Below are 27,465 nucleotides of genomic sequence, written 5' to 3' on the forward strand. Positions count from 1 at the left end.
ATGATTCAGACACGGTGGTGCCATTGGGAGATGGAAATAGGAGGATCAGGACTGCAGAGTCATCCTGGGCTACATTGTAAATTTGAGGGCAGCCCAGGGTACAAAAACAAAACAAAAAGAATCTGCAAGGGAAACAAGACCACAGAACACATAACTGTCTCCAGTTGACTTCCTAAAATTTCCTCAGTCAATGAAGAAGATAAAGCTAGAGCCGAGCCGGGCAGCAGTGGCGCACACCTTTAATCCCAGCACTTGGGAGGCAGAGGCAGGCGGATCTCTGTGAGTTCGAGACCAGCCTGGTCTACAAGAGCTAGTTCCAGGACAGGCTCCAAAGCTACAGAGAAACCCTGTCTTGAAAAACCAAAAAAAAAAAAAAAAGCTAGAGCCGACAAGGAAACTCTGAAAACCAACCCATCTGGAGCCGTCCTCACCCCGGGAGATTTGTCCCAACCGTTGTCTGTTCTCTGGGCACACTCTCCCCTGTCTTAGCTAGGGTTTCTGTTGCTGCAACAAAACACCATGGCCAAAGAGCAAGTTGGGGAGGAAAGGGCTTATTTATTTGGCTTACACTTCAGCATTGCTGTTCACCACTGAAGGAAATCAGGACGGGAACTCAAACGGGGCAGGATCCTGAAAGCAGGAGCTGATGCAGAGGCCATGGTAGGGAGCTGCTTACAGGCTTGCTTCCCATGGCTTGCTCAGCTCACCTTCTTATAGAACCCAGGACCAGCAGCCCAGGGATGGCACCACCCACCATGGGCTGGGCTCTCCTCATCAATTACTAATTGAGAAAATGCTTTACAGCTGGATATCATGGAGGCATCTCCTCAGCTGAGGCTCCTTCCTCTCTGCTGACTCCAGATTGTGTCCACACAAAACCAACCAGCACAGCCCCCAGGGAAAATTGATTGCTCCTTCCAACTACCATAACCCCTTTGAAGAGTGCGGTTAAGCTTTAAACATCTGTCTCCCCCCTCCTTTAAAATACAGTCTCATATAGTTCAGACCGACCTCAGACCCACTGTGTGAGCAAGGATGACCTTGAACTTTGCATCCTTTGGCCTCCACTTCGCAAAAGACTGGGATGACAGGCTTGTGCCACTCTGTCAGGTTTGCATGGTGCTGGGGATGGAACCCAAGACTTGGGAAATGCTGCTGGCTGAGACACACCCCCTGCGCCCCACCCCTTCATTTGAGCTTTCTATTTTGCATGGTTCCCAGGGCTGTGTACGTGGAGAGAAATGAGCCTTTTTTTTCTTCTTAGTCTGCCTTTTCTCGCTATATTTTCATAAACGCAATTATCAGATCTTCAGAAGGAAAGATGTGTGTTTGTGTGTGTGAGTGCGTGTATATGCGGGTATATGTGTGTCAGGGTATGTATGTGTATGGTGTGTGTGTATGTGTGACTGTAATTGTGTGTGTGTGTGTGTGTGTGTGTGTGTGTGTGTTTATTTATTCGGAGATAGTCCCTTCATAAAGCCTTAGCTGCTCTGAAGGTTGAAATCTTTCTCTTCCTGCCTCCTGAGTGCTGCATTTGGAGGTGCGCACCACCTTGCTGGGCCTCATGAAATTGTTATATAATGTTGTATTGTTGGTTCCGTTCATGGAACCTCAGGGCTATTTCTGCCTCCTTGTGCATAAGGCTGCAGCTCTTACCTTTCACTCTGACCTTTCCGGGACTAAAGGCTGACACTGGACCCTGTCTCTACTGCATGGAGGCAGCTTATCACATGATGGCTCCACGGTCCCCGCCTGAATCATGGGTTGTATCACATCTCTTGGCAGAGGGATGAAATATCTGAGCTGCTGTCACCCCCTGCGCACCGGAGCGAGCTCAGAACCTAAGAACCTTGGCACAGAGCAGGATTGTGAGGCCACATTCTGTCCCCTGCGAGGCCCGGCCTGCCCAGTTCCTCCCTGCCTCCCCCGCATTCTCAATGATATGACTCTGCCTCCCTGGCCTTTGGGGTCATTCCTTCATGTTGGTCACTGCCGGTCAGCTGCTGGAACATAAGGGAGCTTTTCCTGGCCCAACCTCAGACTTCCTCTGGCCACTCCTGGGCATCTTACGGGGACTAGCCATGAGCACCACAGTGCAGGAAGCAGGTATGAGGCCCTGGGCTGAGGCTCGGGAGGCCTGGTTGGGGAAGACACTTGGTGGGAGTGAGAAGGGACAGGAAAAGCAGGTGTTTTTTTTTCTCAGTCCCTTTATCATGGTACCCCCCCTCTAGTGTGCGTGTGTGTGTGTTACATATGTGTAGTGTATGCACATGTATCTGTGTCAGCCACAGAGGCCAGAGGACTTTGGGTGACCTAATCTAACATTCTCCACCTCATTTTCTCGAGACAGGGTCTCTCACCCGGAGCTAGGCTAGGGGCCAGCGAGCCGCGGGGATTGTCTTAGTGACTTTTCTACTGTTATGATAAAACACCATGTGGCGGTGGTGGCGCACGCCTTTAATCCCAGCACTCGGGAGGCAGAGGCAGGTGGATCTCTGTGAGTTCGAGGCCAGCCTGGTCTACAGAGTGAGTTTCAGGACAGCCAGGTCTGTTACACAGAAAAAACCCTGTCTTGAAAGAACAACAAAACAAAACAAAACAAAACAACAACAACAACAACAACAACAACAACAAAAACATGACCAAAGCAGCTGATCGAAGGGAGAGTTTATTTGGGGTTTTGGTTCCAGAGGGACGAGAGTCCATCGTGGCATTGACGTGGTAGTAGGCAGTAGACGTGGCATCCTATAGGAACAGCCTAGAGCTCACATCTCAAAAGCACAAGAAGGAAGTAGAGCAAACTGGGAAACTGAGTCTTTGAAGCCTCGTAGCCTGCCCCCAGATATGTGTTTCCTTCAGCAAGGCCACATGTCCCAAACAGCACCACCACTAGGGACCTAGGGTCCAAACGCCTGACACTAGGAGGGACGTCTCACCCAGACCATTACAGTGATCCTCCAGTCTCTGCTCGTCACAGCACCGTGGTGACAAGCATGCACAGCGACATGCCTGACTTAATGTAGGAATATGGGGATTTGAACTCAGGTCCTCATGCTTGTAGAGTTAAGTGCTCTTTCCTGCTGAGTCACCACCCGAGCCTGTGGCATCCTCTCCTGTCAAAGACCCTCCCACAAGGATTCCCCAAGCTCACTTGTTTCCCAAAGCTAAGGCCCCATGCCAGCACCATCTCAGATCCCCTGACTTTGGGGATTAGTTCTGGGTGGCTCTGCAATCTTAAGAAATGGCTGTGAGAAAGACATCAGGATCTTTAGCCACACCCACCCTTGAAGAATCTTGTATGAATTTTCAGGTTGGGTCCTTGACATCCTTATGGACCTAAAGTCATGAGTTATTTGTCTCATGGGAACTGGTCCCTTGTCTGCTTTCCCCAAACAAAGAGGATCCATGTTTGTCACCAAAATCAGTAATTGGTCACAGTGTGCCCCTTCAGGTTTCCTGCTACTACTGTAAATTAAACACAAAGAAACCTCTTGTAGCACTCTGCATCAACCCAGGGCCTAACATATGCTGAGCAAACATTCTACTGATGACCACACCCAGCCCCTCACTGGGGGATTCTAGGCAGGGGCTCTACCACTGAGCCACACCCCAGCCCCTCACTGGGGGATTCTAGGCAGGGGCTCTACCACTGAGCCACACCCCAGCCCCTCACTGGGGGATCCTAGGCAGGTTCTCTACCACTGAGCCACACCTCAGCCCCTCACTGGGGGATTCTAGGCAGGGGCTCTACCACTGAGCCACATCCCAGCCCCTCACTGGGGAATTCTAGGCAGGTGCTCTACCACTGAGATACACCCCAGCCCCTCACTGGGGGATTCTAGGCAGGTTCTCTACCACTGAGCCACACCCCAGTCCCTCACTGGGGATTCTAGGCAGGTGCTCTACCACTGAGCCACACCCCAACCCCTCACTGGGGGATCCTAGGCAGGTGCTCTACCACTGAGCCACACCCCAGCCCCTCACTGGGGGACTCCAGGCAGATGCTCTACCACAGAGCCACACCCCAGCCCCTCACTGGGGGATTCTGGGCAGGAGCTCCAGCAAGCCCAGATATCCTCTCATCAGAGCTGGGGTGAAGGCATACATGGGATACCTGGCCTGTAACATGGGTGCAGGAATCCAAAGTCTGATCATCATGATTGTATAGCAGGTGCTCTCAACCTCTCAGCTTCCTCTCAAGCCTCAGACCTTTTTTTTGAGACAGGCACTCACTGGTCTTGAGTTTGTCTAGCTAGTCTGGCTGATCAATGAGCCTGGGAATACAGGTTTGTACCCCATGCCTGGCTTTTAACATGTGTCCTAGGTAACTATACTCAGGTCATCATGGCAGGCTCTTTACTGATGAGCCCTCTCCCAGCCCAGGAAACTGTTCTAATACTCAAAGGATTTGATATCTCCAGTTTAGGGAGCTCAGTTGCTTGCCCAAATTATACAGGAGACCGCTAGCCTAGAACATTCTTTTTTAATATTTATTTATTTATTATATATACAATATTCTGTCTGTGTGTATGCCTGCAGGCCAGAAGAGGGCACCAGACCCCATTACAGATGGTTGTGAACCACCATGTGGTTGCTGGGAATTGAACTCAGGACCTTTGGAAGAGCAGGCAATGCTCTTAACCTCTGAGCCATCTCTCCAGCCCCCCTAGAACATTCTTGACGAGAACCCATTGTATGTCAGTTCCGGATCTCTCCCTCCACCTTACCTGCCTCAACATCTAAATTTGGTTGAAATGTCCTTGGACCTTCTCTGTCCCTCAATCAAGAAATCTGGGAAGATCGGGGCACAGCTCAGTGGGTAGAGTGCTTGCCCAGGGTGCCAAGGCCTTGGATTTAATGCCCACAGAGAAAGGGGAACAACAAAGGGCATTATGTACATTTGAATATGTATATATGTGACTTGGAAAAGATTGTAAATGTGTTTGTGCATGCATGTGTGTGCATATGGGTACAGTTATATATGGGGGATGCAAGCATGTGTGGCTGGATGTTAACCTTGTGTTGTGGTGTTCCTCAGGATTGCTCTTGTGTTTTCTGACGAGGTCCTTTACTAGCCTGGGTCTTGTCTCATAGGTTAGGCTGGCTGGGATCTGCCTGTCTCTGTCTCCCCAGTGCTGGTAGTTCAAGCCTTGGCCTCCATGCCTGGCCTTTTCATGTGTATCCTGGGGTCAAAGGCAGGTCGTCATGCTGGGAGAGCAAGCGCTTCACCTCTGGAGCCACGTCCCTGGCTCCTTGACTTATGGAAGATTTACCACCCGACAGCAAAAAGACACTTTTGTGTGTCGTGTAGAAGCCAATATGCTTAATTTATAAAATACTTGGAAATATTTGCCCAGTACAATTGTAAAGCTCACACCAAGCTTATCATAAAACCCCGAAGTGTTTATCTAAGATAAACATTTAGCTGCTATTCAGCAAATATTTGGTAATGTCCTTCCCCAAGCCAGGCACTTGTAATTGGTTCCAGTGCTGGCTTTTGACGTTAGGCTTCCTCCTTCTCCTTTTTTTTTTTTTCTCTTTTGGTCACAGTCCCAGCCATGTGAGGTACCCAGTTCCTGTATGTGCCAAGAAGTCCACGTGATGGGTTATCAGCGCTTCCTCAAGAGCATGCAAGGGAAGGGCATGATCTTTGTGAGGACAGTCACAGTGACTGTCCAGGTCTGGAGGATGACAGCCCCCAGCCCCCAGCACATCCTCCATCTGTACAGATCCCCTCTTGCTGCCCTTCTTAGAAAACATTTATATGCACTGCTCAAAATCAAAGTTGCATTTGTTTTTAGTAGAAATGGCAATACTAAAAAAAAAATAAATTTGTGTGACAGGTAATATAAATGGATAAAGAATAGAATTAAAGTTATCAGAAAAATATACATAGGCCTTACGAATGGCAGGGTCTCATGTACCCCAGGCTGGCTTCCGATCCACTAGGTGGCAGGCTACTCGGGAGAGGATGACCTGACCTTCTCCTCGGCCTGCCTCTACTTCCTGAGCGCTGGCATTATGGCTGCATGCCACCACACAAGGCTCGACAGGTGCTGAGGGTAGCTTGATGAAGTCTAGGCAGTCACTGTGTCAACTCAGTGACATCTCTAGCCCTTATTTTGATTTTGATTTTCCTTTTGGTGCGGAGTCCTTTTGCGTGCTCCGCAAACACCCTATCCCTAAGTGACGTCCCCAGCCCAAAGAAGATTCAATGAAATGAAGCAAATCCCATCTTATCCTATAAGAATGCATTTCTCGTAGAACCAGTGGCCAGCCAGTCTGGTGAAACAGACTTGTAATCTCAGCTACTCAGAAGGCTGAGGCAGGAGGATCACGGTTTAAGGCCTGGCTGGGCTACGGAGTAAGATCAAGACCACAACCTGGGCCACTTAGTGAGACCCTGTCTCAAAGTAGTAAAAAGGGTAGGCTAGCTTCTTGGACTTACAGGTAATACCAGCTAGGAAGAGGGCTGGCCGTGTATAGCTCAGTGGTAATTTAGCTGGCGGGCATGAGGCCCAGGGTTCATTCCCTAGTAATGCAAGGGCAGGCGCACACACACACACACACACACACACACACACACACACACACACACACACCACACCACCCCACACAGTCACCAGTGTTTCCATATTGCACATTTGATGGTACAGAGCAACATGGTGTAGTCTTAGGTAAGGGTTCCTTGAAACAGCAACAGCTGTCTGTGCCTGAGCTTCCTTTGCAAACAGCTAGGGGGCGCTGATGTTTACTTCCATGAGATGATCCTGAAAGAGGCCAGAAAACATAAATCACAGGACATGCTGTGAACAGTTCCCAACATACCCAAATCACGGTTACTGGGGTTTTTAGGGTTAAAGAAGTCCTGATAAGTGACCCAGCCTCAATACCAGCTAACAAGATGCACTAGCTAATTAGATAATCATGAAAAGCAGAGAAGAGAGTTATCCGGTACGGCCACATTGGGAAAAGGAACAAATGAAGAGGTCTGGGGACCCCAAGCTCCACTTTCAGGGACATTTTCATTTTTTTGTTTTAATTATTTTTATGTTATGTGAAAAGGTGTCCTGCCTTCATGTACCTCTGTGTACCACATGCATACAGTTCTCGCAGAGGCCAGAAGAGGGCATCAGATCCTCTGGGACTGGAGTTAGAAATGGCTGTGAGCTGCCTTGTGGGTGCTGGCAATTGTCCCCAAGTTCTCTTCAAGAGCAACCAGTGCTCTTAACCACTGAGCCATCTCTCCAGTTTCTGAGGTTTATGTCTAAATAGGGGTCAAGAATTATGCATAGCCAAGAAATCCTGGTCAAGGCGTGCCCCTGTTTGTCACGGACCCATCATTGTCCCGTTCAGGGTGGTTAACAAGTGTTAGGGTAAGCCCCCCCCCCTCCGGCTGGCACCTGGGGTTTCAGCCTTTCCCTCTCCTCATTCTGAGACCCTGTGGGGAAGTCCCAATTCCCTGGAGACCATTGTTTCTATAACCCCACAGCTGAAGGGAGGACACTAATGGCTCTCTTTAGTATACCTTGACTTCAGCCGCGCCAGTGACACAGGGCAGTGGGATCCCGGCTATATGAGGACGCTCCCTGGGAGGGGTAAGGCTTGGGCACGTGTGCGTGGACACGACAAGGCCATTCTATGTCAAGCTTGAGCCCTGAATGCAAACAATGCCTGGTGTCATTATAGGAGGAGGGGCCCAGAGAGGCCTGAGGCTAGGGCTTAAAGGCATTTGCAATTATTGTGTGCCACGGAATCTGGAGTCAGCAGGTACTAGAAATGATGGGAAGGGTTGTTCCTAAGACCTCTGAAGGGAAAGAAGCCCAGCCCACACCTGGATGGTTGACTTCTGGTCTCCAATGAGACGGGTTGGAAAGACAAGGGTATTATGGGGACGTGAATGGAAAGGAGCCTCATCCAGGTGCCTGCTTGAATGCTCTCTCCAGCTAAAAGGTAAAGATTCCAGCACAATTAGTCACGTTTCCTTAAAGCCTTTCTCCCTCCCCAGCTGGACCTTGCAACTTTCTAGGACTCCCACCAGAAACCCCAGTGCAGGAGAAGATCAGCCCTAAGCCTTGTGCAAGCCTAGGGCCTCCTGGTTTTTCTTTATCAGATCATGACTCCATGCAAGTCACCTCCGCAGCTGCTCTGTCATCTCACTTGTCAGAAAGAAGGGGGTGGGGATGTGCTCAGTTGGTAGCGTGTTTGGCTGCCACCATCACGAAGCCCTGAGTCCAGGTTTCAATACCAAAACCCGTGTGTGGTGGTGCACAGCGATAATCCCACCACTTGGGGGTGAAGGCAGGAAGGTTAGAAGTTCAAGGTCATCTTTGGCTACTTAGAAGGCCACGTGACACCTTGTCTCAGAGAAAGAGGAAAGGGAGGAGAAAGAGAGAAAGGGAGAGAGAGAAAGAGACGATAATGGGAGAAGAGAGAAGAAAGAGGAGAGAGAGAGGGGGGGGGGAGGAAGGAAAGCCTTTAGCAAGTCTTTGAGATGTAACTTGAAAGTCCCCAAGATGATAAACATGGCTAATGACATGACAGTTAATGTGTCCCCCTTAAGAAGTTGCATTAGTTACTCCCTGTTGCTATGGCAACAACAGCATGACCAAGGCAACACAGAGAAGACTGTATTTGGCTTATGGTTCCGGGGCGATAAGCGGGTTCCATTGTGATAGAGAAGTGTGGCAGCCAGTGGCAGGAGTGGCAGCTGGAGCAGGAAGCTGAGAGTTCACGCCCTTAACTGCCAGCAGGAATCAGAGAGAGCAAATGGGAAGGAGGCAAGGCTTTTTAGTTCCAAGCCCCTCCGCAGCGATGTGCATCCTTCAGGAAGACTGCGCCACCTCAGTCTCCCGGGCTTCAGCCTTTTCTTTCTCCAGTGGCTTAGTTAACTTCTCTATTGCTGTGAAGAGACACTAAGGCTATTTACAGAGGACAGCATTTATTGGAAGCTTACAGTGTCAGAGGGTGTGTCCATGACCCATGACCATCACGGTGGGGAGCATGGCGGCAGGCAGGCAGGCATGGTGCTGGAGCAGCAGCCGAGAGGTCACTTCTGATCCACAAGGACAAGGCAGAGAGCTAACTAGGAATGGTGCGGGCTTTGGAAACCTCAGAGCCCACCCCTAGGGACACAGCTCCTCTGACAAGGCCACACCTCCTAATCCTTCCCAAACAGTTCCACCTACTGGGGACCATGTATTCAAACTTATGCACCTATGGGGGGCATTTTTCACAATGCCTCAGTATGAGGTTTCCTGCGAAATTCCAATTCTTTAAGATCCATTGATTCACCAGCATGATGGCCGGGAAGGAGGGGCACAGGTGTCTTGGGAACTTTTCCCCGTCTACCTGGATGGCTACATTACTGCCTCATGTGGTTCCATGATTACGCTGTAATTCTTCCTCTTGCCTGCGCAGACTCCTATTCTGGGGCATCCCATAACCGTCTGCTTCTTACATTTCCCCCTCTGGTCTCAGACTCAGCTTCTGGCTTTGTTCCCAACTTCGTGGAGGATTTAGCAGCACTTGGGAGAGCTCTCCCATGCTGGGGATGTTGTTCAGGGTAGAGTGCTTACCTAGCACCCAGTAGGAGGGAGAGGGAGGAGAGCAAGGGAAGAAAGGGGGTGGGATAAGAGGGAAGGGTTAGAGAGGGAGTGATATCTGTCCTAGCACCTTTACGTACCCTTCTGTGGGAAAACAGTCCACCCTTCAGGGGACTGTCCCTGCTGTGTACAGGACTCTATCCCCTTACCCATCATTCCCCTCCTTGCCCTGCTGAATCCTATCACTTTCCAAGTGATCTGTTGTTTGCCCACATCAAACAAGTGAGCAAGCTTAAACTCTTCCATCTCTACATGGCCAATGGTTTCATTTTATTTTTCCTTCCTTCCTTCCCTCCCTCCCTCCCTCCCTCCCTCCCTCCCTCCCTCCCTCCCTCCCTCCCTCCTTCCCTCCTTCCTTCTCTTCCCCCCTATCTCTCTTTCTTCCTTTCTTTTCTGAGACAGGGCTTCTCTGTAGCTTTGGGGCCTGTCCTGGAACTAGCTCTGTAGACCAGGCTGGCCTTGAACTCACAGAGATCCACCTGCCTCTGCCTCTCGATTGCTGGAACTAAATGTGTGCCCCACCACCACCTGATGGTTTCATTTTCTTGTTTTAAGTGTGTGTGCGTGTGTGTGTGTGTGTGTATCTGTGTCTATATCTGTGTCTATATGTTTGCCCTTACCCAAGTGTCAATGTGGAGAAGAGAGGTTGAAGTCAGGTGTCTTCCTTGATTGCTCTCCCTCTCTCTCTCTCTCTCTCTCTCTCTCTCTCTTCTAGACAGGGTCTCTCTGAGTAGTCCTAGCTGCCCTGGAACTTGCTCTGTAGACCAGGCTGGCCTTGAACTCAGTGATCCTCCTGCCTCTGCCTCCTGGCTGCTGGAATTAAAGACTTGCATCACTACCACCCAGCTCCATCTATTTTTTAAGACACAGTCTCTGGTTTAACCAGGGTCTCATCCATTTGGCCAGGCTGGCTGGCCAGTGAGCTCCAGGAATTCCCCGCCTGCCCACCTGCCCACCCCCATCCTGCTCCGTTTCTGCCTCTCTAGTGCTGGGATCGCAGGCGCACACCACATTTTTCTGGCTTTTATGTGGGTGTGAGGATGCAGACTCAAATCCTCCCTTTACTGGCGGATCCAGCAGCACCTCCTCCTTTATCTGTTTATTTACCTATTTATTTATTTTGGTAACAAGGTCTTTGTAGCCCAGGTTATCCTCACACTTTCTATGTTGCTAAGGATGGTCTTGAACTCTTGCTTCTCATGCCCCTACCTCCCACATGCTGGGATCAGAGGTCTGATGTGGCACCGCCGTACACGGCTACTCTCTCTAGTCTGTCTTTGGTCAAATGTCCCCTTTTGAACTAGCTACTCCAAACACTGGAGGACAGCTGCAAGCCACTCCCCCATTCTCACTGCCTCCCATCTCCTCGAGCCTGTTCATTCCCTTGGCATCACTTCTTAGTAACTTCATCTGCAGGTTGTTACATCGTCAGTGCCCAAAGCAGGTGACGGTCTCATTTCATGCTGGATACACCAACACTATGCTATGTGTATGCGCTCGAGTGACTCTGACTATGAAATGTTCCAGCCCTTTCAGCAAGGATGATATTAAACCAGGCATAGTGTCGTGTGCCTGTAATCCCAGCACTGGGGCAGTGGAGACAGGAAGATAGGGAGGTCAAGGTCATCCTTTGTTATGTTACAGGGTGAGTTCAGGTCAGCCTGGGCTACAGAAGACCCTGTCTCCAAACTACTACCCCCAACTCACACACACACACACACACACACACACACACACACACACACACACACACACAGAGAGAGAGAGAGAGAGAGAGAGAGAGGAGAGAGAGAGAGAGAGAGAGAGAGAGAGAGAGAGAGAGAGAGCAAGAGAGACTGGTTGGAGAGATGGAGAGATGACCCAGTGCTTAAGAGCACTGGCTGCTCTTGCAGAGGACTTGGGTCGAGTTCCTAGTTCAGCAACCATATGGTGGCTCACCACCATCTATAATTCCAGTTCTAGGGGACCTCACACTCTTTTGGCCTTTACAGGCACCAGGTACACATACAGAACACAGGCACACAGAACACAGGCACACATGCAAGGGAAATACTCCTACGCATAAATACATATCTAGACCAAAACAAACCAAAATGCCATAAAAGGAGGGGGATGTTCCCAGCGCCTGCTCAAACAAAAGCCACTCCCAGCTTTTTTTAGGTGTCTCTTAGGGAACTGCTCAGCTCAAGTTCACAGACCCGGGGATCTGTCTGGTTCTTCCCCCAGCACAGCTTCCCTGCTGTGCACAGCCAGGCGCCAGCCACCTATCTCCCACCATCTAGCCTCAATCCTGATGAGCATCCCAGTCGCCAGTTTGGTGGCTTTCCTAGGCAGTTCCCAGTCTTTTTGTTTCAGGTGGGGTTTTGTTGGCCTGGAACTCATCTAGATCCTCCTGCCTCAGCCTCCTGATCGCCGGGATTTCAGGTGCGTGCTGCTACCCCTGGAAAGGTCAGTTTTAATAGGAATTTTTCATTTTCCTTTCTTCTCAATTTCCCTGACCTTTGTTGCTGCCTGCCATTTTTCTCACCCATCCATTACCAGGCTTGACTCTGCTCAGCTTCAGAGACTAGGTGACTTCAGGACGGCGATGGCTGTAGGCACTGGTTGCTCATCTTCCGATATGCAAAACTGATGCTCACCGCTGTTGAAACCCATGTAATTGCCGGGAGGGGGGGAGGTGGTGGTGGTGGTGGTGTTGCACACCTTTAATCCCAGCACTTGGAAGACAAAGGCAGGCGGATCTCTGTGAGTTTGAGGCCAGTCCAGTCTACGAAGCGAGTTTCAGGACCACGAGAGCGACACAGAGAAACCCTGTCTTGAAAACAAAACAAACAACAACAAAACAAACCCGTGCAGTCCTGCGGTCAGTCAGAACCTTCAAGGTGCTTTCTTCACTCTAGTGTCTTCGTCCACTTCCCTTTTGTCTCTTGGGGACGCTTTCAGGCCACCCACCCCAAGAGACTCAGAGGCATAGCATGGAACTGCCTGCTGTTCACATTTTGGGATTGTACCTTGTGCTTCTTGGGAAGCTCTTGTCCTTGCCTGGGAAGTTCTTGCTCTGGTCCCTAGGGTCACTCCCCATGGCTTCTATGCTAGACACTGAGCCCCAGAGTCCTAGGACGCCCAGGCTCATTGCTGCCTGTGGCTGTTCCTATCCCTTCACTCCTGCAGTTTTCATTTTACTCTCTGACTCCCTACCTGACGCTGTTTTGTGTCCCCATTCAGCGGCATCTTTGTCCCCTCAGGCGTGAATGTGGCCCCAGTATGTAAACATTCGTGAGGGTTCTGTTGGTGAGTGACTTTCTTCAAGGCTACACTGGGAAATACCAACACCCTCCACCCCATCTCCAGCATTCATGGGATGGAACCCTTACGTAGAAGCGTTCTTAGGGAACCAGAACCTGTGGTTTTCTCTGGGGTTTGATCAGCAAACACGGGCCTGAGACAAAAGGAAACTGACTTTTAAATTGAAGTCTACTAATGTATATAGTGTCTGATAGGAAAGCTTTCCAAAGGCAGGGACAATAAATAAGGAGTATCTCAGGCTGACCGGATAGCTCCGTGAATAAAGGCATTTGCTGAGCAAGCCTGGTGGCCTGAATTTAGTCCCTGGAACACACTTAAAAGTAAAAGGAAAGCCGGGCGGTGGTGGCGCACGCCTTTAATCCCAGCACTCGGGAGGCAGAGGCAGACAGATCTCTATGAGTTCGAGGCCAGCCTGGTCTACAAGAGCTAGTTCCAGGACAGGCTCCAAAGCCACAGAGAAACTCTGTCTCGAAAAACCAAAAAAAAAAAAAAAAAAAAAAAAAAAAAAGTAAAAGGAAAGAAATGTCCACAGCTAGTTCTTTGACCTTTGACTGACATACATATCATGGGGCATGCACCCTCCCGTCATTCACACAACAATAATGAATATAGATTCTTTCCTTCCTTCCTTCCTTCCTTCCTTCCTTCCTTCCTTCCTTCCTTCCTTCCTTCCTTGAAGCAAAGTCACCATCCGGGAGGTCACAGTGGAGCAGCCTGGGATGAACCCACTTCTCATGACGATAGGGTTGGTGCTGCATCCCAGGCTCCTCTGGAGAGGGGGTTACACTGCTCAAGCCTTTGGTCTCTAACTGCCGCCCCCACCCCCACCCCAAGCATCAGCTCTGCTTCTTCTAAAGCTCTTAGCCATGCTCCATCAGCCAAATTCTTCTGTTGTCGAGACACAGTCTCCAGTAGCTTAGGCTGGCTCTGAGCTTGCTGTTTAGCCAGGGATGGCTTTGGAAGTTTTGACCCTCCAGCCTCCACTCTAGAGTGAGGGGATTAGAGGCTTGACCTATCTTGCCTGGTTAATCCAGTGTTGGGGATGGATCCCAGGGCTGGATGTGTTGCTCAGTTGGTAGAGCACTCACCTAGCAAACATGAAGTTTTTTGGTCAAAAGACGCATTGGGTGTCTTTTGAGACAAACAGACAGATGGCTCTGAACTCCCAATTCTCCACCAGACAGACAGACAGACGACAGACAGACACAACTTCATTTTTTTTTTTATTTTGTTTTGCTTTTTTTGAGACAGGGTTTCTCTGTAGCTTTTGGAGCCTGTCCTGGAACTAGTTCTTGTAGACCAGGCTGGCCTCGAACTCACAGAGATCCACCTGTCTCTGCCTCCTGAGTGCTGGGATTAAAGGCGAGCACCACCACTGCTCAAATTTGATGTCCTCTCTGTTTATTGGTCAAGGGATTGGCTGGCCTCTCAGTTCTCATGAGATGATGGGCAAAATGACCCATACAGAACAGGGAGGGAAATGGGAATGGGTTTGGAAGAACATGTTATAAGGGGATGCGAGTTTCTTCTGAGTTCCCCAGATATGGATCCTGTGTGCACACAGCACCCAGAACAGGGCTGGCAAGATGTTCTCAGTGGTCCAAGAGCAGCAAGTCTGTTACAGGGGGAACCAGATGCTCTCTGAGGCCTGCTCCAGGGGAAGGACTCCTCACTGGTGCCATAACTGGGTCAAAGCCATGGCTAGGGATGTCAGAGGCCCTAAGTGGAGAAGCTCCTTCTGTTAATTTGCTAACATAAAAGTAATTAAAGTGAGACAGGCAGTGGTGGCGCACGCCTTTAATCCCAGCACTCTGGAGGCAGAGGCAGGCGGATCTCTGTGAGTTCGAGGCCAACCTGGTCTACAGAGCAAGTTCCAGGACAGGCTTCAAAGCTACAGAGAAACCCTGCCTTAAAAAACAAAAACAAAAAAAGTAATTAAAGTATAGCAGCACAGGTTTCTAATCCCATTCTGGGCAGATTACAGCAGTATCACAAGTCTGAAATAAATAAATACAAAATGAATCTCTGAGAAGTTGTAGTTATCCCAACCGTGGATCCAAACATGGATCACATAAAAAAAGAACAGGAAGTGGGAAGTGTTGCCAAAGCAAGACCCTGGAAACACTCAGCAAATGGGAAGGGTTCTAAATGTTCCAATATTCCTTTTTGGTTTGGTTGGTTTTGAAGCCGTGGTCTTCTGTAGCTCAGGCTGGCCTTGAACTTGCGTGTAGTAGAGGGCGTCACTGAATTTCTGGTCCTCTTGCATCATCTCCCAGGTGCTGGGATTACAAGCATGCACCACCGTATCTGGTTTATGTAGTGCTGGAAATGGAACCCATGGCTTCATTCATGCTAGGCAAGCACTCTGTCAACTAAGGTATAGGCACAGCTCCCAGTCTTCCTAACTAACCAACCAACCAAGTACCATGTTTGGGAATACTTCAGCTAGAGGCATGACAACGGCCATGTACAGAGACTGCACCCGAGCACGGGCCTGCGTCAGGCCACTGTCCTCTTGTAGGGAGCCACATTTCCACTTAAACCCAGCATGTACCTGGGCAGGCTGCCAGAAAAGATTAGAGAACTTGAAGGACACACGGCAGGTGCATAGTTTAGGGTGCTTCCAAGCGGGGTAGTTATTTCTAATTAGTGGCCACAGCCCCTGAAAATGACTTAATTAATCAAAATGGGAGAGGAACAACACTCTGCGTTTGAGTAGGCTTTAGTGGGCGTGTACTCAGGTGAGCTCTCACCTCCACCGAGAGTGTGTTTGCACCGTAGCTACACTGCAGGGGCGTGACTTGGGTGGGGCTCACCTGGCCCCTCCCAGTGGGTGGTGACCCCAGCGCTGGGTCCGGGGAGGGGGTGGGGAGGAGAATTGAGGGTTTAAAATGGTGATCAGGAACCCGCAAGGTTGCCCAGACTTTGGGAGACAGAGGCCTGAGCTACATAGTAGTGAGATCGGGACCAGCCTGAGATGCATGAGCCCAAGTCCAAAGGGGGGGGGGAAGCGGATGGGGGCGGCGGTGGCAAAGTGGCCCAGTGGGTGAAGGACAGTGTGCCTGCCGCTGAACCTGACAGCCTATCTATCCCAGGACCCATACAGTGGAAAGCTATGGAAAGCAGGAACCCACTCTCGAAAGTTATTCTCTGATTTCCAAATGCGTGCCCACTCTTATAAACACACACATACACACACACACACACACACACACACACAAATAAATGTAACCAATATTTTTTTTTAAACAAACATATAAAAATGACCAGGATCTTATTGGGTATCCAGCCGTGGCAGGGTGTCAGAACTGCTCTGGAAGCCTAAGATCCTACGAGATGGGCGGGACCGAACGAGGACAACACCCCACCACCCGCCGCCGAGCGAGGCGTCTTTAAGACGCCCTCCCCCAAACCCCGCCCACATCCCCGCCCCACCCCGCCCACGTGACCCCGGTCTTGTGACCGGCGGGAGGGCGGGGAACCCTTGGCGCGCCCGCCCCGCCCGGCGCGCGCCTCACTGGGCCGAGCTGCTCGGGACACAGCCGTCGCTGCTCCCGCCGCCATCCCCGCCGGGCCGAAGGAAGCGAGCCGGGCCGGAGCTGGCGGGCGCGCGGCCCCTGGGGCCGCCATGGACCACAAGCCCCTGTTGCAGGAGCGCCCGCCCGCCTACAACCTGGAGGCCGGCCAGGGCGACTACGCGTGCGGCCCGCACGGTTACGGGGCCATCCCCACCGCACCCCCGCCGCCGCCCTACCCCTACCTCGTTACAGGTGGGCCCGCGACTCGGCGGGGTCCCCGAGCGGCCTGCTGGCTGAGCGGCGCGCTGTCCCGGCGCGGGCCTGCAGGGGCAGCTGCTACCCAGAGCGCCCTGCCCGGCCAGGCCCTGCCCGGGTGGCCGTGAACTTTGTGTCGAAGGGTTTGCACTTGGCTTCTAGAGCCCACCCGCAGGCGCGCTCGGCCCTGCTGGAGGCGGGGAGGACGGGGTCTTAGGGGGAGGGAGGAGGAGGAGGGCCAAGAACGCCCGGTGCTCATCTGCGCTCCGCTCCCACAGGGATCCCCACCAGCCACCCCCGGGTCTATAACATCCACAGTCGAACGGTCACCCGGTATCCTGCCAACTCCATCGTCGTGGTCGGAGGCTGCCCTGTCTGCAGGTAAGTCCTTAAGCCTGGGGGTGGCGGACGACGCACGTGCCGGGATCTTGCAAAAGACCAGCGGGGGTGGGATGGGGTGGGGTCACAGCCGGGATCCCGTCTGCGAGGGAGTCCCGCAGGCGAGGGACTGCCGTGGGAGAAGGTGGGGTCACACACCCCTGGCTCTGAATTTACTTTATGCGGCAAAAGGATGGGTTCCCTTTTCCTGTGGGGAGTTGAGTGCATTTGGGAGGCATGGCACCCCTAGTGCGTGGGACGCAGGAATGTTAACAATGGAGGCTGATGGTCTTTCCTCCCTGGTTCTGGGATCCGCAGCGAATCAAGGTTTATTTTGGTTTCCCCCCAATTTCCGCTAGTGTACTGTTACAGTTGAATCCTATTAAGGAGGTGTTGGGACTTGAGTCCGCTGGCTTGTATGCCTAAGGACTTGGGGGAGCCAAGTAGCCAGGCTGAGAGGGTGCAGAATGCAGACCAGGACTTAACAACTCCGGGCCACCAGCTGGCCCAGGAGGAAACCCGGTGCTTCTTTGTTCAGGCCTGGATTGTGTTTTTGTTTTTCCATATCCCCACACTGGAGCGGACAGAAACTTTGTGAGGACTTTTATGTAAGGCGAGAGATGCAGCCAGGCTCGTTGGAGGCCGGCATTGAGGAGTCGGCTTCCAAGTAAGACTTGGCCTCTCCCTTAGATGCGCAGGGCAGGGCTTCAGCCTTTGTCTGGGAGGAGGAAGTTCAAGTCTGCGAGACGGGATTAAGAAACCCTTGTTTGGACTTAGACATCATTTCAAAAGTGTGTTTCAGAGGCGGAGAGTGGAGCCATGGGGAAGTTAATGATTTTAGAAACTCGAGAGTGGCTTCACAGATGACTGAGGGTGGAAGACACTGGACCGACCCTCAGGGATGATCATGTGCCTGGGGAAGGAGAGGGCAGGCTGGTTAGAGTCCTCATTCGGCAACCCAAGTGCAGACTCAAGGTGGGGTGTCTGCCTGGCACTGTTGATGGGGTCGTTAACCCGGCTGACTTCTGGCTTTTGGAGATGGTGGAGGAGAAGGGCAACGGGGTAGGAATCAGTTGCTCCCTCCAACAGTAGGTGGGCACCCTGATAGTTTAGTCTTGCTGGCTGCCTCCAGAGGGCAGTTCTCTGCAAGAGTTTCACCTTCCGGCTTGAGGCACACCAGGTAGACAAGAGGAATCATGGATCGGGAGATGCTCCTGGTTTGTTGAGCAAGGGAATCAATAAGGGGTCCCCTGTGCAGAGAGCCATTGGGAACAGGGGGAGTTGCAGTTGCACGGAGGTGGGAAATGGGAAGCCTTCCTGTTGGTGTTGAGTCTAGTCCCTGGGGGCCTCAGAGCCCTAAGGATGGCAAATACTAGACGATCCTCAAGTTTAAGGAGGTGTTAGGCTGGCTGTCCAGCAGAAGGAAGGCAATGGGGAGAGGTGTGGCAGTGGAGGGGGCCTCTCAAGGATTTCATGTCTGTGCTTTGTCCAGCCACCAGCTGGTTGAGGAACTGGATCCAGATACTGGCCCTACCACGTGCAGCTGGTTTTTTCTCCCTCAGTGGACAGGGGTGTTCCCATGAGGCTCTGCTTGGCCCAGATGTCTGAGCTTGGAGAAGGGGAGCAGGGAGACCAGCAGCAGGGCAGTATGGCTGCTAGAGCCTCTGGAGCCAGGGTAATCCAAACTGAGAACTGTGGAGTACCCAGCTGCAGACTGGGTTCCTGCTGGGTAGAGCACTTTCTCTCCCTGGGACATGAGTTGTGGTGTTCTGCGTGCTTGTGGCTTCTACTCGTGGGGCTCTTCAGTCCTGCAGAGTGTGGGACAAGGTTGGGCTGTGTCCACTGCCCTCTCAGGAAGGTCTTGGGCTCTTGTGAGGGCTCCCTTCTTTGGGAATTGGGAACTCCTCTGTGCCTCTGGGTGGAGGCATTCAGCATTAAGGAAGCTGGGTTCTTTGAGGACAAGTTTGGGGGTGCCTGACCCTTAAAACAGTGACCACTCTTGGATCATCCCAGACCATTTGTGTCTTGGCTGGGAGGAACAGGCTGTTATGTACCCCTGGAATCCCTGCAGGCTGCTCATAGTACTGCTAGCCTCTGGCTCCAAGGCTGATTCCTATCATTACAAAAGCAGGCATGCAGGGAGTGGGGGCTCCCTCTCCTGAGCAGGGGGTAGAGGTCAGCAGGATGGGCAACACAAGATGGGGTGGCCAACTTTGCCTTTGGTTTAGGGAGAGAGTATGTGTGTTCCTGGGATTGGGACATCCAGGCTGTAAAGGTTGAGTCTGCTCCTGCCTAGCTTGTTAGGGCTGAGAGATAGGACACATCTCATGTGACCAAGCTTTCGTTCTTCCAGATGTAGCTTGCCAGGCCCTGTCCCTTCTCTCCCTAGTGGCTTGGCAGGAATTTGTCCAAGTCACACGTCTGTGATTCCCTCTGAGTGAGACTTGGCATAAGAAGCCGGTGTCGCTTGTCACTTTGCCATTCTGTCTGAGTTGCAGTTAAGCAGCCTGACTCCATCTTCCCTTTATAGACATTTGTAAGAAGTGATTCTCTCATCCCCATCTGGGCTGCTTCCAGCCCTCCTAGGTTTTCCTGCCCCACCTGCAGCCTACCATGTATCTACAAAGGTCCTGGCTCTCTTGAGGCAGTCGCCTTTCCGCTCCTAGGGCTGGGGTTGTCCCTAGATGCAGGCAGGTGAAGCTGATCAGCGTGCCCTGGGAGTGCTGGTCACAACGGGAACGGGCATGCACAGGGGTGAGTGGCAGGGCTGTGAGTTCACAGCCTGGCAGGCACAGACTCCTCGTGCATACTGGCTGAGCTGTTATTGGGTATTTAGCTTTGGAGGTGACCAGAGAGGCAGGAAGAAATCCAGGGGAGAGCGGAGTCTGGATACAGCCCTGGGTCACTGGTATAAGGGCGGCTGATATGAAAGCCCCTGCGGGTTGATGTGGGTTTGGGTGTTGGAGAGAACATGAGGTGGCAGAGAATCTGGAGAAGATGGGGTAGCGGCAATCTTGGGTTTCTAATAATAGTGGGTGGCGGAAGACCTGCTCTGCCCCACCTGTGGCTGAGGAAGGAGGTGAAGGGGCTGGCCATGCCTGACAGGAGGTGGAGGCTGGTGTCCTGGCTGAGTGCTGGACAAGGTATAAAGTCTGAGGGAGACCCGCTTTGTCTCCCAGTCCTGTCTGGGGCCTACCAGCTCTGGCGGTGTGAATGGTACAAATCTGAGTCTTGGGAGCCCGAGGGAACATGCCCTAGCCTTCTTTTCTCTTACTGTGAACACTCAAGGCTATGCCTGACAGTTGGGCTTTGAGGCATGTGTCTAGGTGGCAGGATATTTTGGGGGAGGTCCTGGTGAACTGCCCACATCAGGGTGCTGCTCTCTGGAGTGGAGACTATATTGTCTGGTGGCTCTGTTGGGAGCTCTCACCAGTCAGTAGCTGGTGGAGGAAACCTTGGCATCCCTTTTCCTGGGATGTTGTCCTTCTAGTTCTAGGAATGTTGCAGGTGGTTCCCAGGGCTAAAGGGTGCCTCAGGGCTACTGGGCTTGGAGTTTTACTTGAACTCTTGAAGCCAGACCCAGGGATCCTGACTGCGCTTGGATCCCTGCCACACGGCCACAGCTGACCTCAGGTGCAGCTCTGACCTCATCAGCCTGTAAGATGGGGCCAGGTTGTACCTGTGGAGTGGGGTGGGGTGCTGTAAGGACACAGGGGAGGGGTCAGGGTAGCTCTTTCTTGCTAGGTACCTGGCCCTTGGGACCCTCCAGGGTTGCATATCTTCCTGCAGCTCAGGGCTCCCTCCCTCCTCTGTCCACTTCCCTCCTGCAGCCAACCTATCTGGCAGGTGTCAGGGTTGAGTGGCCCCTTGTTTGTGGAGGCTCCAGTTAGGGGTTAAAGAAGTAAAGGCTTTCAAAGTTATTTTCCTAATTAGCTGTGCTATTTCCTCCCCTTTCCATGTGACTGGTTATGGGTGGGGGAGGGGCGGTCCAGGTGCTGCCAGGAGGCGTGGCTTGGATTCTGAGCCAGTTGAAAGAGTTGAAACTTGTTCTGGTAGAGCCTTTTGGAGGTTGTAGAGAAGGTGAGGCTGTTGGGGACAGGCAAGCTGGAAGGCAGCAGCTATTCTCTTGCACAGGGTCTTCACTTAGTGCTATTGCCACCTCAGGAGCCTGTAGCATTTTGCCGAATATAGGTTGGCTTAGAGGCCATACTGTGTTTCTGGAGTCAGGTGTTGGCTTTTAGAACTAAAACTTTTGCCAATGTTCCGTTTGAGATCTGGGGCAGAACTGAAGTTAGAATGTTAGTGTTTTTGCAGTAAGACATGACTCTTCCTGTTAAGTGGATATAGTAAGACTATAAATAGCCTGGACAGTGGTGCACTTGCGAGGCAGAGGCAGGTGAATCTCTGTGAGTTTGAGGCCAGCCTGGTCTACATGAAGAGTCAGGGCTATGGAGAGCAAACAACGAAACAGAATAAATTACCTCAGACGTTCAGGTCAGCTGCATCTAGGTTGGGCTTGCTCCTGCTTTAGGAAAAGCTCTGTTTCCAGAGCTTTGGTCATTTGGAATTGTGGGTTGAGAGCTTGGGATCTTGGGGCGTGTGCTCTCTTGCTCACTGCTAAAGATAGAAGGCCGGGACAGGTCTCTCTTCCCCATCCCTCTAGTCCATTGAAGCCTGCTTAGAATTTGGGTTCAGGTTGGTTTTTGTGGGATGAAGATATGTGAGTCTCCAGTCAGACTCTTGGTTGCTGGCAGATGTGCAAAAAAAATCCTTAGGTGACTGGTCCTCACATGGTGTGGCTGAAGGAACATCCTCACTTTTCCTAGAGGCATAGCTGAGCATCCCTGAGCAAGCTGAGGGGAAGGCTCCCTAGGGAGCATGAGGTTCTCGGTAGTACCAAGTCTGGCACTCCTGACTATGGATGGAGTCAGCAGAAGGTGGCATTGCTTCCCAGCTCTGAGTCTCTGACAGAAAGTGTGGGGCTTGCAGGGACCCCCAAGTATGTGAAGACTAATGCTTTGAATTTTCTCAGTGCCTGGAGGCCCAACAGCAACAAGTCAGCTGGATCTGCTGTGGCGCTCTCTTGTTGGTGAAGTTAGCACAGTTAAAGGGTTCAGAAGATGAGAGGGGTCTGGACCTGGCTACTTCTGGTAATTGTGCATCAGGCAGTAAGAGCCATGACAGAGTGCTCAGAAGAGTGACCTGCCATCCTGGCTCCTAGTTCTGCATCTGAGTCACTGGCTTGTGGTCTGGATGGAGCATTAAGAGGAAGGGACAACAGGGTTGGGGTATGCTGCTACTCTAGAAGGCTTACCCCAAAATACAGCAGTAACTTACAGCTGGGACACTCATGTAGATGAGATGCAGGGCAACATGAGAGCCCACCCCAGTCCCTTACCCCCGGCATGATCTTACAGTGCCCAGCCACTGGCACCTTCTGAGCTCTGCACCTTCCTTGGGAGTTACTTGGCAGGTGCGCCTGTCTCTTTTCTTGAGTATTGAAGGTCTTGAGGTCCCTGGTTTCTTTCAGAGCTCCTGGTGACCCAATCAGAAAGCAAGATTTGCTTCCTGTGACCCAATGCTCTTTTGTGGGAATTTTCTTTTTTCTCTTTCCTTCTTAACCTTTTGAGACAATGTGTTATGTAGCTCAGGCTGGCCTCTAACTTGCTGTGTGAGGATAACCTTGGACTTCGATCCTCCTGCCTTTACCTCCTGACTGCTGGGATTATGAATACACACAACTATACCCAATTTCATGATATATTTTCTAACTGGAATATGCAGACCAGTATTTCTTGGAACTTTACCTAGCGATTGGACAGTTGTGAAGGTACTAGGAAAAATAGAAGGACGAGACCCTGACAGGAATGCCCTTATGGGTCAGGACCAAATGGTCGTCTACCAGCCAGAACATGTCTAGGCCCAGGGCCCTAGCCACCTGTGCCTCGGGACAGCTGCCGTCAAAGGGCAGCACAGCAGCCTCAGGTAGTTTTCAGCTGGGTCTTTCGCCAGTCTCACCATTGGCGAATGTAGCAGCATTCTGGTGGAGAAGACCTGCCCAGTCTTTGGATAGGCTAAGGAAGTGTGGTGACGTGGTGAACTTGTGATAGGAAGAGACACTTTTGTAAGAGTCATATGAGGACAGACCTTGGTGGCACAGAACTTGGGAGGTGGAGGGAGGTGGGGGCTCAAAGTCATCCTCAGTTATATAAGGAGTTTCAGAGACCCTGTTTTAATGCCCCCACCCCCAAATTACACAAGAGGTAGCTTTGCTGACACAAATGTAGGCATATCCTGATTGATGCTGCCTTAGAACAGGGTTTGGTTTCCCCTGTGCTCTGGGCTAGCCCAGCAGCAGGAGTGTTAACTAGCTCAAAGGTATTGGAAACTCTGAATGAGTTGGAGTGGAAAGCTCCCAGAAGTGGAGAGGAAGGTTGTTTTCCAAACCTGCCTGTCCAGAGCTCCTTACCTGCAGAGCTTCTCAGGGTTCAGGTGCTGTGTGTGCAAAGTGCTTTGGGGCTTACTGTCCCCACCAAAGGTTTGTTTCTGGAGGCTTCTCTTGATAGATAGGGGAGGCTGGCATGGAGTTTGCCTTGTCTTCTAAGCAGTTGAAAACAAAATTCTCAAAGTATCTGGATCTATTTGCCATGGCCCTAGGAAGCCCTCAGTTTTGGCTCTCATCTGTTTGGTCTTTTGTTTAAGCTGTCACTTTCCTACTCTCCCCATGAGTAGTGAAAGGAGTAGCCAATGTGGTCTAAAGGACAGTTTGCTGTGTCTAAAACCATGGGGAGAGATAAGAGGATGCTGGGAGGGACTCCTCGCTAACTCCTCCACCATTCCTACCCAGTGGGAACGGAGTAGGCAGGGTCAGCCAGGCAGCTTGCTGTCCCTGTGATAGCCCTGATGAACCCTGTGACCTTTGCAGCTCCCGTATCACCCAGTGTCTCTTCAGCAGCCCCCCTCTTCGTCGTGTTATCATCTTGGTCTTGGCTCAATTCCTTCTCTGTCCCAGCAGTGTGCCCTGCTCATGGACTTGTGCCTAGAGCACTGGATGGGGGTCCCTGTTGGGAGAAGTGTGTGGGAGTCTGTTTGGTAGAAGTGAGACTTGGTGTCTAGAACTTTTCAGAGGAGCCTTTGGAGCTCTGCTTCTTACCTTTGGGAATGGAGAGAAGGCCCTTGAGCTACCTATGGTGACAAAGACCTGGAATCCTAATAGGCTGAGGCAGGAGGAGCCAGAGTTTCAGGCCAGTCTGGGTCACGGGGAGAAAAGGTGACATGTGACTGAGACAGCATCAGGTCACTGGACCTGTTTTCATGCTTGATACAGGTTTTTCATGTCCTTTGTCTTTCTGTATTTTTAAAGGATTAATTGATTTTTATGTACATTGGCATTTTTTTACCTGCATGTACATCTGTGTGAAGGTGTTGGATCCCCTGAACTGGATTTATAGACAGTTGTGAACTGCCATGTGGATGCTGGGACCTGAGCCCAGGTCCTTTAGAGGAGGAGCCAGTGCTCTGAACCACTGAGCCATCACCTCAGCCCCGTAGACTTACAGCTGACCTGAGTCTGGTCTTTACACCAACCAAATGATCACTTTTAACAGTGTCCCTTAGAGGACAGCAAAGAGACCTATAGCATTTCAGCACTGGAAACACTCTGGGTCTGGGGACAGAGCACTTGGCTACTCAGGAGGCTCTGGCTGGCTTCTGTTCCCAGCACAGCAGATACTCTAGGGTAGGTTTCATTTTCGGGGTGTCTTATTTTCCAGAGGTGTAGACTCATTTGCTTCACTCTTGTTTTTCTGTTGTATCATGAAGACAAAAGTCAGAGAACAACTTCATGGAGTTGGTTCTCTCCTTCTACCTTTATGTGGGTCCCAGGGATTGAGGGGATCGAACTTGGGTCATCAGGTTTTTGTGGCAAGTGCCTTTACAGCTGAGCCACCTCACCAGCCCCAGCTTACCCCTTTTTGTAAGACTGTGACCAATGGAAAGTTCTTGCCTGTATTTGCATTAGGTGATACCTTTCACTGTGTTCTTTGAGTTTGCCCAGGATGCCCTCAGTAGCAGTGGCAGTTTATACTGGCTCCAGCCAGTTCTGAACAGTCCAGCCCTGGGCTGTCACTGGGTGTGTGTGCGCGCCATTCCCAGCACATTACCCCTGCAAGTCAGGCAGGCACCCAGTGTAGATTGTGTGTGTGTGTATTGGGGGGGGGGTGACGTCTCATGGGTTATCAGGCTTGGGGTCCTAACTTGGTGCTTCTCTCTGCAGGGTTGGTGTCCTGGAGTACTGCTTCACCTGCCTGGGCATCTTCTTGGCCATTGTCCTGTTTCCTTTTGGGTTCATCTGCTGCTTTGCATTGAGGAAGCGAAGATGCCCCAACTGTGGAGCAGTCTTTACTTAAAGGGAACAACACAACCAGTTTTCCTACATTCAGCTATCTTTTCTAATGTAAATGTTGTGTACAATAGTTTTATTTGATTAAGCTTCAGGACTGTTTTGTAAAGTGTGGTGGGATAGACTTGGCTTTTGTGCTGACTCGCAGAGGTGGAAGAAGGCAGCAAACTGCTCCCGAGGTTAAGGATAACTCAAGAAAGCACTGCTTCTATTTTTTGCAGTCTTCAATTTGAGAATGGTGAGAGATACTGTTTTAAATAAATGAGATTCATACCATTGTGTAGCTTGCTCTGCTTGCCCAGTGTTTTTACACACTGCCCCTCTTCACACTTGCAAAGGCCACCCGTGGCTATCTTCCAGTCCTAAGGTAACACTTATGGCTCAGAACATGTGTTTCAGACTCTCCTTTATTATCAGCATCAAACAATAGTCACCTTGGTGTTTGCAGAGCTGGAGCGTGAGTCCCAAGGTAAGTGACCCTGTGAGGGAGAGCACACCTCAGAGGAAGGGTGTGAGTTCTCAGTGCACTCCCTTCTTCAAATGTCCAAAAGCCACACTTGGCTTGTTCTCTATTGGTGAAAACACAGGGCTTTCTACCTTAATCTTTACTTACGTGTTGATCACAGGGACTGTGTTTGAAATCTGGCCTTTTCCCCATCAGGCTGGGATACCTGCCTAATACAGACACGACAGGGCATGACCCTGACTTTGTGATCTAGGGAGAGTGTTGGCATGGGCAGGCCCAACCACTTGCCCTTCATGGGGACCAGCAGGTTTCTCCTTCCACGTGAGCCGGGCACTGCTTGGCCCAGCTGGAAAGAGTTTCATATATACACAAACCCAATTCCAGCTTGGGAAAAATGATTTCTATGAGATTCAAGAATCTGGTAAGCAGCAAGCTCCGGTCCATAGTGACTTGCCTGGATGTGGGTTTTAATTGCCATTCCAGAATAGGTCTACATCTTGGGCAGGTAGGGACAGACTCTGATCCTGGACTCAAGACTGTGCAGTGGTCTCAGCCAGAAGTCTTGAGTGTGGGACAGTGTCAGGCTGCAATAGTGCCCTGGCCCTCCTGACCACCAGTCACCAGGCTTCACAAGTGCTGTTTACAGGCCAGTACCTGATTGAAAAATGGAGAAACTTGACCCTCAGATGTGTCACCAAGCTTTAGAGATGTACTTAGACCCTTGCTGTTAACCACTGAACTTAGTAGCTCCTGAAGATAATTTTACAAGTACCAATGAGGTGGGCAGACTATCTCAGCATTCTGCAGCAATGCCTGTCAATTGAGGTCGGAATTCTCAATTGTTACACATTTGTTTAATCAAAAAGGTTTAAAATTAAGTCATTTAAAAATTATATTTAATACAGCTTTATAATTTATATTGCTTACTATATTTGCATGCTCTGATGCAAACTTACATATTTTCCTTAGATGAGCATCATAATGCTACTTAAAAGCACAGGCTTTATGAAATAAAACTCTGGTCTTTTTTGCATTCAGCTACAGAAAGCCAGGCACAAAAGCATAGATAAGACTATCCCTTATTCTGGCTATTTCCTTAAAAATAAAAATTAAAAGAACTTGAACCAAATTTACTGCTTTTTGAATAGAAAAGGAAGGAAATATTTCAAATGATTGATCTGTTCACTAAGCTACTCATTTACCTTAAAGACAAAAAGTGTAAATCCAGTTCTCTTAAACTGAGAAAATACATTGATTTGCTCAAGTGGGGTTCATTGAAATCAGGCACCGTCTGAAACTTGGACAGTGCCTGCACCCGTTTAGGAACCTATCATCTTAGGTGAGAACTCAGCTAGAGGGACTAGAGGATCCTTTCCATCTTCATCGAATGATTGGTGCTGATCGGTCGTTTGTCACTGTTGGCCGGAGTTTCACAGTAGCGAAGGGGTTTTCTCCACTATAGGGGAGGAAAGGAGGAAGAAAGAATATAAGTACTGCTTTAGAACAGGAATTAGATGTTATGTATATGGGGGTGTA

General features: G+C 50.8%; 2 protein-coding genes across 2 annotated transcripts in view; one reads left to right on the forward strand and one right to left on the reverse strand.

Moving 5' to 3' along the window:
- The first annotated feature begins 16,417 nt into the window (after positions 1-16,417).
- On the forward strand, positions 16,418-25,739 carry Bri3 (brain protein I3). The gene is made up of 3 exons (XM_038344698.2): positions 16,418-16,681; positions 16,963-17,065; positions 25,338-25,739. The coding sequence occupies exons 1-3, from the start codon at positions 16,540-16,542 to the stop codon at positions 25,468-25,470; spliced, it is 378 nt and encodes a 125-aa protein (XP_038200626.1). The 5' UTR covers positions 16,418-16,539; the 3' UTR covers positions 25,471-25,739.
- A 113-nt stretch (positions 25,740-25,852) lies between these two features.
- The window catches only part of Baiap2l1 (BAR/IMD domain containing adaptor protein 2 like 1), a 91,494-nt gene continuing 89,881 nt past the window's right edge, over positions 25,853-27,465 (reverse strand). The window contains exon 14 of the mRNA XM_038344697.1: positions 25,853-27,385. Coding sequence (XP_038200625.1) covers positions 27,310-27,385 — 76 coding nt within the window. The 3' untranslated portion in view covers positions 25,853-27,309. The remainder of the gene's footprint in view (positions 27,386-27,465) is intronic.

This window comes from Arvicola amphibius, chromosome 10, assembly GCF_903992535.2.
Source record: "Arvicola amphibius chromosome 10, mArvAmp1.2, whole genome shotgun sequence".
Taxonomy (NCBI): domain Eukaryota; kingdom Metazoa; phylum Chordata; class Mammalia; order Rodentia; family Cricetidae; genus Arvicola; species Arvicola amphibius.

What these genes read in the sequence shown, in the direction of transcription:
- Bri3 (XM_038344698.2), top strand. Translation starts at nt 16,540, where the DNA reads ATGGACCACAAGCCCCTGTTGCAGGAGCGCCCGCCCGCCTACAACCTG. An exon ending in CTACCCCTACCTCGTTACAG is followed by an intron (nt 16,682 to 16,962) that starts GTGGGCCCGCGA and finishes CCGCTCCCACAG; the next exon opens with GGATCCCCACCAGCCACCCC. An exon ending in GGAGGCTGCCCTGTCTGCAG is followed by an intron (nt 17,066 to 25,337) that starts GTAAGTCCTTAA and finishes TTCTCTCTGCAG; the next exon opens with GGTTGGTGTCCTGGAGTACT.